The 13,478-nt window shown below is 35.2% G+C and overlaps 1 protein-coding gene across 1 annotated transcript in view; it reads right to left on the reverse strand.

Moving 5' to 3' along the window:
- Positions 1-3,085: 3,085 nt before the first annotated feature.
- The window catches only part of LOC124367461 (adenosine deaminase-like), a 37,356-nt gene continuing 26,963 nt past the window's right edge, over positions 3,086-13,478 (reverse strand). The window contains exons 7-9 of the mRNA XM_046824287.1: positions 12,501-12,670; positions 12,215-12,341; positions 3,086-3,316 (exon numbers count right to left, since the gene is read on the reverse strand). Of these exons, the coding sequence (XP_046680243.1) occupies positions 3,230-3,316; positions 12,215-12,341; positions 12,501-12,670 (384 nt within the window). The 3' untranslated portion in view covers positions 3,086-3,229. The remainder of the gene's footprint in view (positions 3,317-12,214; positions 12,342-12,500; positions 12,671-13,478) is intronic.

Here is a 13,478-nt window from a genome sequence, read left to right on the forward strand (position 1 = left end):
ATCATCAAGCAGGCTTCATGAAAGAAAGATCTACAATAGACCAGATATTTATAATGAAAGAGTTAGCTTCTAAAAAATACTATGAATACAATAAGGATCCGTATATAATATTTATAGACTTTAAAAAAGCATACGATAGTATCTCTAGAAGTAGTCTATGGAACATTTTGAAAAGGTTTAGTATCCTAAATAAACTGATAAGTCTAGCAAGACTCTGTGTAAGCAGCTCCAAAGGAAAAGTACAGGTGGGAAAGGAGTAACAAACTTGTTTAATATAAATACAGGAGTGAGGCAAGGTGATGGAATATCACCAATTCTATTCAACTTTGCTCTGGAAGAAGCACTAAAAAAGATAAAGGGGATGCCTGAAGGAGTAAAATTAGGAGATAAGTGCAATATCCTGGCATTTGCAGATGATGTAGCCATTCTAGCTGAGAGAAAGAGGGACTTAAACAGACTAGTAGAAGCCTTTTTAGTTGAGGCTGCAAAAGTAGGATTACAAGTAAACGAAGACAAGACGCACTACATGAAAATAAGCAGAAGAATGGAACAGGAAGGAGAAAAGCTAGAAGTACTCAACCATGATTTCAAGGCTACAAAGGAATTTAAGTATTTAGGAGTGACGATAACACATGACAATAGAGAAGAAGTTGAAGTCCAATGTAGATTAGCAGCAGCAGATAGAACATACTGGAGCCTTGCAAAACTTCTGAAAAGCAAACTATTAATGAGGAAAGTTAAATTAAGAATTTACAAAACCATGATCTTACCAGTTTTGATGTACGGGTCAGAAGTATGGGCACTCACAAAGAAATCCCAAAAAAAGTTAATAACCTTTGAAAACAAAATACTAAGAAGAATTTTTGGACCAGTTCAAGAAGGAGACATATGGCGGATCAGGAAGAACAGAGAACTAAGAGAAATATACCAAGATCCCGATGTGATTGCACTGATCAGGAGTAAAAGAATGAGTTGGATGGGCCATGTTGCCCGTAGGGGAGAAGATAAAATGATAAAGAAGGTGTGGCGAGGGGAACCAGAGAGAGTGAGGCCATTGGGCAGACCTAGGATGTGATGGAGGGATCAGGTGGAGAAGGATTTAAGAACGATTGGCGCTACACTGGAAGTGGCTTAAGATAGAGGAAGTTGGAGAGACATTGTTGGCGAGGTCAAAAACCATCTGGGTTTCGAGTGGCCACAGGAGTAAGAGTAAGAGTAAGTATATATATATATATATATATATATATATATATATATATATATATATACTTACTTATTTATATATTTATTGAAATTAAATTAGGCTATTGCCACTTATACAAATTTAATATATATATATATATATACATATATATATTTATTTATTTATTTATATTTATATATATATATATATATATATATATATATATATATATATATATATTTAATCAGATTCTTCCTCTAGAACTTATCACTTATTATTATCCTAGAACCAATTCACATGTTTAGCATAATAATTGCCGGAATCCTGCCAAAAAGAGAGAACTGAAAATTGATTAGTAATTGCTGAAACATGTTAAAACTATGAGGAAAGTAGGGTACAAAAATGACAAAACAGACCCATTCAATCTTCCATGACAACAGTAGTACTGTAGGTTGAATGTAATTTTGCTGAAATTTTGGAAGCTCACATGTTTGTGTAATGGGTTTCAGATACAATATATGAATGAAAATAAACACCTTAATGTCTTGGCGAAGATAGGCCATTTGACACGAGTATTTCAAATTTGTTCAAACACCCATTGAATACTTGTTGAGATTGGGATTTACTCCAAACTCCAATCGATCTGATATTACCCCTGCGTAACACAGGGATCATATGGGTGTTGTAGTAAATTCATGAGCCTGTTCTACAGAAACACATTTTACACAACTCTTTGGGTGCCCATACCGCTGCTACTTTTTATATTGTACCACATCACTAAGTTAACGAGGGGTTCAAATACAATTTCGGGAATTTGGTAGGATCAACATTGAAAATGTCCTTGTTATTAGGTGTAGGCTCTAAATTGGCAAAAAGATGGATGAGGATCCTTATACCTACCACTTTTTAGATTCAATATTCTAATAATATTATAAATGCAAAAGTGTCTTTGTTTGACTCTCATTCGTAAACTATTCAACCGATTGTACTGAAATTTTACATGGACATTCATACGGTCCAAGGGATGAATATAAGCATATTCTTATTCTGAAAATTCCTCAGGGCTATGCTCCACTGTTTTTTTTAAGTAGCCAAAAATTCCATCTCCGTCTCAAAAGTACCAAAATAACTATGATCGTTATATAAACTTGTAAATAAACCTTTGTTTCCAGATGAGAAGGTTAACCTCTAAGGTATACAATAGTATCTGTAACAAAAAAGTTACAAATAAACACACCAGGAGTTTTACTACATATTTCTAGAATTACCACACTTTGAAAAAGAAAGTATAAATTATTCTAAATAATTTCTAAATAATAATAAGGATTTAGGCAGTGACTTGGTCCAAGGGCTCCGGACCCTCAAAATTTTCCAATTACTTATTTAGTAAACTATTATTGTTATTTAAATAATTTAGCATTACTGACATATACTGCTGAAAAATCGTTCTCAACAAAGAAACAGGTCAAGAACTTTTTAAGGGGCCTTATTCTCTGTCCAATACGGAAAAATATCAGTTGTCTGAACCCCCCAAATTTTTTTCCTGGCTACGTTCTTGTTTTAAATGGAAAAATATCACAATCAAAAAGAATAATGAGCTGCTATGTCAACTAACTGGAATCAGATTCTTCTGATTCCGTATCATAATTTTTATATTACATGGAATCATAATTATAATCTTATACGCAATCAATACTTGACCTGAGATTATACATTTCAGGTTCTCCTTGAAATGATTAAAATTACATCGAAAATTGTTTTCTAAATTACAACAATACTAATTTAATGGTAATGCATTAATACTTAAATCAGGTATGGACTGCTATACTAAAATTGCTGTTTACAATAATACTATAAAACACCTACTCTGAATGTGCAATCTGAATAAATAAAACAACCAAATAAACAAAGCAGTTCACATTCACTTTATTTGTCAAAGAATACATGATAGTTTAATATTGTAGAAAAACAGATTCGCCAAGAATATAAACATGTTTAAAAAAGCATACTTAACAATTGGCACAGAGATTGCAATTAGAATCTTGTTTATCTTGCATAGTCTTCTTTTAGTGTCTTAAGTAAATCATGTTTGCCATGATCATCCAAAAAACTTGAATATGCAGCATTCAAATTCTATAACATAGACAAAACTGTAATAAGTAAAAATATATTATTTGCATTATTATAAAAACACTGACCAAAGCACATTTTAAATTTATATCATGTATAACTACGTATACTTAACTATCACACTCCAATTTTTCAAAATCACTCCAAGTCGAAATATTGTTAGCACACTTAAATTATAGAAATATTACAGCCTCACTGTAGAAAGCCACCTTCAATCAACAATTGTTAAACTGAAATTGCCAATAATACATATCCACTATACATGTGAGCTGAAGGACAGATTTATTGTAATTGGCTGAAGTTTTAACCAATCAACGGCCAATATGTTGAACAGGCAATTTGTAATAAAAGCCATATCGCTGTATCGTCATATTGGGCTTTGGTTGGTTAAACTTCAGTCAATCATGTTATGGTTCTACCTTTTCAAACTTGCATGTATAGGCAAGTATGTATTATTGGCAGTTTTGCTAGAACATCTGCTGGCTAAATCTGGTTCCTCACATCGGAGCCAAAATATTTAAAGAATTTAATTGTATTAACAGTGATGTAACACAGTGTGAACTGGATGACTTAGATGTAATTAATATATTATACTAATCATAATTTGCATAATACCCTACTTTAAATTTTTTTAAATTAGAGAGCAAATAGGGCTCTTTCCAACGATACTTGAACCCATATAAATACTTGCTGGTTGAACATGATCATTAACCCTAGAATTAGCAATGATGAGCTTCTATACTGGTAAGGCAATTTTGATGTCTGCAAGTTATATTTTGAAAGTTCATAAACATTACAGTTTTCATACTTAATTCACTATGTTGCACAGTACGATTTATTTTCAATAAAATGCTCTTTTATACTAATATAAAGATAACCCTGTAATGTGGAGTTAATACTATAATGCAATATATACTCACAGTTTTATTTTATTGTAGATGTACCTTTTCTTTATTTATCCATTAATATACTTGCATATTTCATTTTTTTTTTTTTTTTTTTTGGAAAGCTGAGTATAATGTATTCTATAATCATTCCAACAGTACCGTACAATATCGTTAAAGTTTGCAATACGTTTTAAAGTGTAGTTTTAATGTGATGTTATAATTCACATAAAATACAGTATTACAAACATACATTATTTTTATCTTTCGGTTTATATTTGTAGTTTGAGATGTATATAAATAGCTGTATATAAATCAAGAAATTCTTTTAATAAAATAGATAATAATATAAATAACGTCTTTATTTGAAGCGATTTTCAACATTACATTGTTGTTTTTCAAAATAACTCAAGTCATACATTTTCAATCAAGGCACATACAAATCTATCTATCATCATCCGAGAAATACAAAATTAAACTAATCAAACCGATAATACATTACATTAAACAGCTATTTAGGGGTGAAACACTCCTCCTCCAAAGCCAGTCTGAGATTGTTTTTAAACGAGGAATATCCATAAGCCTTTAGACTGTGAGGGACGCTGTTGTATATCTGGGGGCCAAAGTATCTAAAACCATTCCTCCCCATCTCTAGCCTGACCCTGGGCACCTCCAGCATGGCGTCCTGCCGAGTGTGACAGTCCCTAATCTCAGCCCGGGTCTGTAACATCCCCCTGAGGTAAGAGGGTTTTCCCGTCAGTAACACCTTGTGAACAAAGCAAGCCACCTGAAGTTTGAAAATGCACTTTATCGGAAGGATCCTTGTTGTACGGCGATACTGGCTAACGTGATCAAATTTTCTCAGGCCGTACACAAATCTTACAGCAGAGTTCTGTAATCTATCAATCAGGACCGTACCCTCAAGGGTCAATCTTCCCCCAAATACAGGAAGAGCATAAACAATAACTGGGAAAACCACAGCTTTGGCAATCTTAAGTTTCACTTCCTCCTGGGGTAACCCCTTAAACCTAAACAATACTCTTAACCTATTCATTACACCACGATTGATATTTTGAACATGGTTCAAGAAGGTTAACTGCTTGTCAAAAGTAACGCCAAGGATTTTTACTGTGTCCGAAACCTGTAAAAGAACACCTCCCAAGGGTCCATTACTAAGAAAGGCTGCATTTGAAGAGGGGTAAAAATTAACAAGTGAACACTTTCTTGGATTCAACTGAAGCCCGTGATCGTCTAGATGTATAGGAGCAGTGGCGTAACTAGTTTGATTGCGCCCCAATGCAAGTCTTCCTGGATACTGCTTCGCTACATACGGCATTGTACAATCTCTATCCAATTAGAGAAAGATATATGATATACTAGGTTATTTAGGTTATCATCCTGTCAAAAATGACGGTATTTCTAATTTTTTAATGTTTTATAATCAATGGATTATTAAAACTTATGATGTTATGACTTTTTACTGTTTGTATTTCTTGGTCATATTAGTTTCAAACTTAGTAAAATTTAAATCAATCATTCAATCACCTGGTAATTGGTAAACGTAAACACTAATGTTAAATTTGGCAAAACACCTGGTAAATGTTAACACCAATGATGAATCTTTTGTTTACATTTACATGTTTTGATTGTCAAAGATTATGTACAAACATTTCAATTAGGGCTAACTACAAGACTAGGATCACATTACATACTTTCAATTAATTATTGTACTTTTTAGGACGATAAAATAAGACTACTTCTTTTTACTTTTTACATTTATTTTACATTTATTCAGTGACATATAAATGATGTAAGAAGCTCCAACATTATCTTAATGTTAATTTTATGCTAAACATGAAACATAGACATTTTAATTGAGGGTTTTAATTCCTACTCCCACTCCCTGACAAAGCCCCTACGGCTCTTTGTTTCTAGGAACCGTCTAGCTAACCTTTTTACATCTAAAGACCGAGCTCTCTCATGTTCAATACTAATTACACTAAGGTCACACAGTCTAGTATTGGACATAGAATTTCTTAAGTAGTTCTTAATTATTTTTAGTTTGGAAAAAGACCTTTCACTACTTGCCACAGTCACGGGTAATGTAAGAAACATTATGAATGCAGTACATACGTTTGGCACACTTGATGAAATAAACTTATTTTCAATCAATAGATAATCAGCCAGCTGGCTGATTTTGCTTATTTTATTACTTCTGATGTCGTCTTTGACTATATTTCTAAAGCAAATGACTTCGTTAACTAAAGCATGAGTCACATCAGATTCATATTTTTTACAAAAGTCAGAGGCTGACTGTACGAGTTGTTCGTCAGAAAACCGTAACAAATTATCTGGGTTTAAAAAACTGAACGTGTCAGTTATACATAACATAGATTTAAACCTTTCGTTTAACTGTGAAATTAAAATATCAACAGCTCTCACAAATACCCTAACTTTAAAGCAATGCACAGGATCACTAAACTCATAGTCACTAGAAAGTTCGTCAAAAAAAGTCTTTACTTTTCTTTTACGTTTGGAGGTCATTGACGAATCAATATTCCACTTAGCAGCTAACCTCCTGGCTTGATCTAGGACATCGTCGAATTCTCCTCGCAGTTGGCTCACAGTATTTAAACACTTCTGAAGGAGATCCTTTGCATCGTCTAGATTAACGTCGGACCTCTGTAGGGTTTTCGACGTGATCTGGATTCTTTCTAAAATTCGACTTTGAAACACCAACTCAAAACACTAACATCAAAACAAACTCAAAAGAAGACATTTCCTTTATAAGACCAGTTGCTTCTGCAATTCATTGTTCTTGCTTGAAGTCAAAATTATTTTCGATAGACACTTCAGCACAGCGACAAAATTTACATTGATTGATAGTAAAGCGTCGTACCTTGACGACCACCTAGTAGGACAGAGTTTTTTCAAGGTTAACTGATAACACAGGAGTCGGTCAACTCTTTTAAACATTGCCATCTTGGTAGGCTTTGGCCGAAAAATACATAAATACTGTTTATTGTATCATAGAATGATGAAATCTCTGAAATCGATTTCACACTGTCGTTTAAAACTAAATTTAAATTGTGACTAGCACAATGGACATACTCAGCGTTAGGAGACTTTGATTTTATTCTGGTCTGCAGTCCTGTGTAAATTCCATTCATGACAGAAGCGCCATCATATCCTTGACCTCGGCACTTATCAAAAGATATTTTCTTTTCTTCTATAAATTTAACTACAAGATCCTCTAGTCCTTCGGCTGACTGGTCTAGTACTTGCACAAAGCCTAAAAAGGATTCCATTATCTCAAGCTGATTTAGGTCTGGTTTGTATAAAACATATCTTAAGATTATTGATAACTGATCAATTTTCGAAATGTCTTGTGTAGTATCTAAAATGAGAGAAAAAAATGGAGACTGTTGAACATCAGTCAATATTTCACTCAAAATCTGATGAGATGTCAAATGAATAAGCTCGTTTTGAATTGAAGGGCTTAAGTATTTTACCCTACTATCTTCGTTTTCCAGGTGATTCTTTAAAATAAGGTCGTATCTAGAAAGGAGATCAATAATATTCAGAAAATTTCCTGACTCACTCTTAACATTTTTTATGCTCTCAGATCGATGACCTCTAAGAGCTAGATTACAGGTTGACATTGTTATTATAACATCCAAAATTCTCTTTATTACTTCAACCAGTTTATCTTCTTTGTCATAGAAAAGAGTTTTGATATCTCTATTATTTTTTCTTATTCCATATGCGATACATGCATTAATATGGCACTTACTCAATTCGTGGTCTTTAATTTTTGTTGACAGATTTCTCCAATCATTAATTTTCCCAGTAGACCATGCATTGTTAAAGTTTTTATCAAGTCTGTTAGCAAACAGCCAACATGGTTCACAATACACGCCATTTAAAGACGGAGAGTAACAAAGCCAAAAGCGCTCAATTTTTTGACCAGTTTTCGTTTCGGAAAAATAATAATCTTTCGAAAAGGATCTATTTGTTTTAATGTCTTTAGGGAATGGCCCTTGAGGTCTACACGGTTCGGAGTTCAAAATCCGAGATTTCAATTCATCATTGTTAATATCTTCTGAGAAAAGAGCTATGTCTGTACTCTCTACTCCACCATCATTGCAGATTATACCAAAGACATCAGTATTTTCTTGTACTGAAATACTTCCGCCAGTTGCTGATGTAGAAGGAGCAGTATATGTAATATTTAAATCAGCAGACTTACTCACATTTTGGTGGACTTCTGAAGTTTGGTTATCGGCAAGAACATTCAATTCGACGATATCTTCTGACGTGGATATTTTACCCCCAAGCCCACATTCATTCTCACCAACACCATCGTCACCTGATTGACTTTGAGAGGTGTCAGCAAAATCCCGTTTTTTAAAAAACGTGTCAATCTTTGGTAGTTTCTTCACTTTTTCTTCTTCTTGTTTTTTCCTTTTTCGGAACTCGGCACCACTAGGTCTTTTGTTTCCGTCCATTTCGTTCAATCACAAACAATCATAACGAAATCCATTAAAAACGCACAAATTTATACGGTAAAAACGGTCCACTGATTTAAATTGTATAACAAATACACAGACAAAATTGTTTTGTAATAAAACTCACACTACTGAACCGCACAATCGTACTAACAAGGACCGACTGACAGGACAGGGTGACTAGTCTGTGAGTGCGCAGCGGCCACCCCTCCCCCGCCGAGACTTGGACTCGCCCAGGCACCCGGCACACGAGAGGGGAGGGGCGGCGGCCTACTACATGCCGCATGACCTTGAGATGCGCAGCAGTTACGGAGTAAAACTGAGTTGTGGGGACAGCGCGCGGCTCAGTAGTGTCCCAACATTCAAACTGAACGTATCAGTCCGGCATAGTAACATCGCAGATAACCTAGACTTGAGTGGACTAGTTATCATATTTCATTTCAATTCAATTCGAACAGATCAAAATTTACCGTCATCGGAATCTACAGGTCTCCCAATGGCAATGAGGAAAATTTCTTCACAAATTTTGAAGCCCTGCTGATGGATTTAACTAACCATGAACAGGGTTATATCCTAATGGGCGATTTTAACATTAATGCGATGGACACTAATCACCCTTCCACCAAACGATTTGTCGACTTGTTAAGATCATTCGACCTTGAGTTGTTGGTCAAAACGCCAACGCGTGTGACACAGTCTACACAGTCGACAATCGACAATATCATATCTAATCTTCCAAGTGTCGCAGTGTCCGTGGTCAATACAGCTATCTCGGACCACTATGGCCAAGAGGCTATTATTAGTGGAGTAAAAATCGAGAGGGAGCCCAAAATCACTAAAACAATAAGAGACTTAAGGCCAGGAAACATCGCTCTCCTCAACACTTCCCTTTCCAAAGAAGATTGGAAATTCCAAGAATCAAGTCTTTCGGTAGAACAGCATTTTAAAATGTTTAGTGATACACTAAACTTTCATGTTAACATGTACTGTCCTCTCAAAACCATACAAGTTTGTCCCAAAACGGTAAACAACAAATGGATCACTAAAGGAATTTTAATTTCTAGAGAAAAACTAAAGTATTTCTCAGAAATTCAGAAAACATCACACAATGAAGAATTCAAACGATTTTTCCGAAATTACAAACTAATTTACAGAAAAGTGATCCAGGCGGCAAAGGCATATGATGTTTCTAAATCAATTATATTTTCAAAAAATATTTCTAAAACTGCTTGGAACATCATCAACAATAAAAAAAATCATGCAACAATCAAATCAAATTAAAAAATGGTGACAGACTTGTGGAGGACGCGGTTGAGGTTGCGAATAGGCTTAACAGATTCTTTGGATCTGTTGCTTATGAGCAAGGCCCTTGCCCATCACCGCCACAAGGAATCCCAAGACGGAGACAGTGTCCAGTAGCCTCCATGGCACTGGCACCTGTCGTTGAGGAAGAGCTTGAAAAAATAATTCAGCAGCTCCCAGCCAAAAAATCAAATGATTTAAATTTAATGTCGATGTGGCTAATAAAAACATGTTCAAAGCATATTGTGAAACCTTTAACCCAATTAGTAAATTTCTCTTTTGAACAAGGAGTTTTCCCCTCACTCCTAAAAACCGCGAAAGTGAGCCCGATTTTTAAGAAAGATGATCCCCACTCCCCACACAATTACCGGCCTGTCTCAATTTTGCCAGTTTTGAGCAAAATATTCGAAAAACTTTTCTTGGTAAGAATGGTTCAATTTTTAAATAAGCACAACCAGCTATCTGAAGACCAGTTTGGCTTCAGGAAGGGCAAGTCGACAATAGACGCAGTTGTACGTCTAGTCGATATGGTTGTAGAGGGGCTAGAACGTCGGGATCCCACATTGAGTGTGTTCCTAGACTTATCGAAAGCATTCGACTGCGTTGACCATGTTACAATGCTTGACAAACTTGAATCTCATGGCATCCGAGGCGTGCCTCTCCAGTGGCTCAGGTCATTTTTAAGCCACAGAACCCAAATTGTCCAAATCGCAAACAAATTATCTGAACCAATTCACCTGAGCTATGGTGTCCCACAGGGCTCAATTCTCAGTCCAATTCTCTTCCTGATCTATGTCAATGACGTAGGTTCATCACTTCTGCACGGAAAACTTGTGCAGTATGCTGATGACACGACTCTCTGTTTCACAAGCAAATCAAAATTGATTCTGGAACAGCAAAGTTTTGTTGAGATCAACAACTGCGTCCAACATTTCAACAGCCTCAATCTTAAGACAAATTCTGCAAAATCTAATTTTCTAAATTTTGCTTTGCGATCAGTAGACAGGCATGACGAGCCAGCTGTTATGTTGGCTGACACAATGCTGGAAGAAGTCTACTGCTCGAAATTCCTGCGAATATACCTAGATCGAGGGTTGACTTGGAATAATCACATCGATCACGTTTGCTCCAAATTGGCTTCAGGCATTTATGTTTTGAGGTCTCTAGCCAAATACTGCCCTATTCAGGTTCTAATGATGGCGTATTTTGGCTTGATTTACCCTCATCTCACTTACGGGTTGGTGTTGTGGGGAGCTTGTGCAAACAATCAATTTATGAGAGTGTTCAAGCTGCAAAAACAAGCGATCCGCATTATCGCTCTGTTGAAATTTAGAGAGTCGTGCAAGGAAGCCTTCAAAAATTTACAACTGTTGACGCTGCCCAGTCTCTACATCTTGGAAACAACTCTGTTTTGTATGTCTAAATGTACCATGACGAATGGCCGGGACATACATGCGTATGAGACTAGAGGCAGAGATAACTACCGAACTGGTAGGCACAGAACGGTGGTTTATGAACGCTTGCCTTCACAGGCAGGTGTTCATTTCGTCAACAAATTACCAAATTCAATAAAAAACGCTCCAACGCCCAAGGTGTTAAAGACTCGTTTGAAACGCTTTTTAGTGTCACAAGCATTTTATAATGTAGACGAGTTTTTAGCATTTGATTGGGAGACCACCAATTAAAAAGACTGACTGAATCCGTCGCTGGAAGTGGGAATCATTGGCGAATGAATTGATGTATGTAAATTTGTAAATTGTATGTCTGAATGAGATCTATTGTGGGGTGTATGACAAAATTCTAGCAAGTAAAAAGTTGACTTTTGCCATGCATTATAGAATGTTCCGGCAATAAAAATCTGATTTGATTTGATTCATTTCAAATATACTCATCATGAGAATATTTTTAAATAGTGTATTAATAGTTCATATTATTGTACTGTTAGAATAACGAATACAACTCGGTGGTCAAATGTTTTGTTACCCACAAATTTAGCTTCAATTAAAAAAAAACACTTTTGCGCCCTTCTAGGGCCTGCGCCCCCTGAAGGCCTGCGCCCCAATGCACCGCATTGGTTGCATTGGCGTTAGTTACGCCACCGTATAGGAGTCTAGACGTTGATATTGTACAATAGATGTGAACTGTCAATCTCTAAAATAATATATATATATATATATAAATTCCATACTAAGTGCTAGTATACTCACTGCCTGTGCCATGAGATCTTCGGAAAGTCCCCAGTTCGCGAGCAGCGCGTAGTCATCTTGAACATGATGCCCAGTGACTGTAGGATCATCAGCGCTTATGGAGAAATTCGCTCTATCATTAGCAAATCTGGAAAACATTAATAATAATACTGTAGTATATACTTGAGTTTTAAAATATTAAAATGTTATATTAATTCACCAAAATCAATAAACTGTCACAAAAACCGTGAGAAATATAAATGCATCTTGCGTTCATATAAATTGATTACATTAAAAGATTAATTACCTGATAATTGGATGTGTCTTGCCACCGGTTTTGACAGAACCTGTCAAGAGGCTAGAGTACGGACAGCACTCGAAGTGAATGCGATCCTGTAAGCACTTGTTGTATATCTCGGGCTCTTCTAGCACATGATACCCGTGACCTATGCGCTCACTACCCAGTCCGTACACAGCCTGGGAACATAATGCTATTAAAAGATATTATAATTAGAGCTTTATGCTAGAATAAATAAATATAATATACTCTTGCAAGTAGGTCAAAGTTATAAACAGAGAGAAAAATCAGTGTTTATGAGTAAATTTTAAAGAATTCAAACCCTTCATCAGAAACACAATGATTAATAAAAGAAACAAACAGAACTAAAAACCAATGATTAATAACATAACCAAATAAATCGTTTTAATAAATAAATATCATAAACAAGTTTTCAATCAGCTGTATGTAGAATACTGTACTTGTAAATGTTTACATAGAACTAAACATTTATTTGAAGGAAGGAAAAGATAATCATCTTATATTCAACCCATGTGGTTTGCCTCGATTCTAAAATTAATTGATGTTTGATTTCAACATTTCTGATATTAATCAGATTAGTATTTTGGTTGGGCTCTAAATAGTAAATTCCTATTAGGTTAAAGCAATTTTCTAGTTTATTTTCATTGTGTTCAATATTGCATGTGCAGATAATGGTCTCTCATAATTTTGATGAACAACATCCAACTGATTATTGGCTATTCTCATTCTTAGTGGAGTGATGGATTTTCCAATAATCTTTGGGACAAAACTTACAGGTTAATTGATAAGTTAGGGTTTTTTAATTAAAATAAAGATTCAATCACAAAAAGTAATTGCTCCCCCAAAGAGAAAGATTTGAGTGCTCTGAGTTGTACATTACAAAAACTCAGCTGCTCCACCACGCTTAGAGATTGTCTTTAAAACATCATAGTGCACTCAATTGTGCACTTGACGAAACAATGAAAA

This window comes from Homalodisca vitripennis, chromosome 8 (assembly GCF_021130785.1).
Source record: "Homalodisca vitripennis isolate AUS2020 chromosome 8, UT_GWSS_2.1, whole genome shotgun sequence".
Lineage (NCBI taxonomy): Eukaryota > Metazoa > Arthropoda > Insecta > Hemiptera > Cicadellidae > Homalodisca > Homalodisca vitripennis.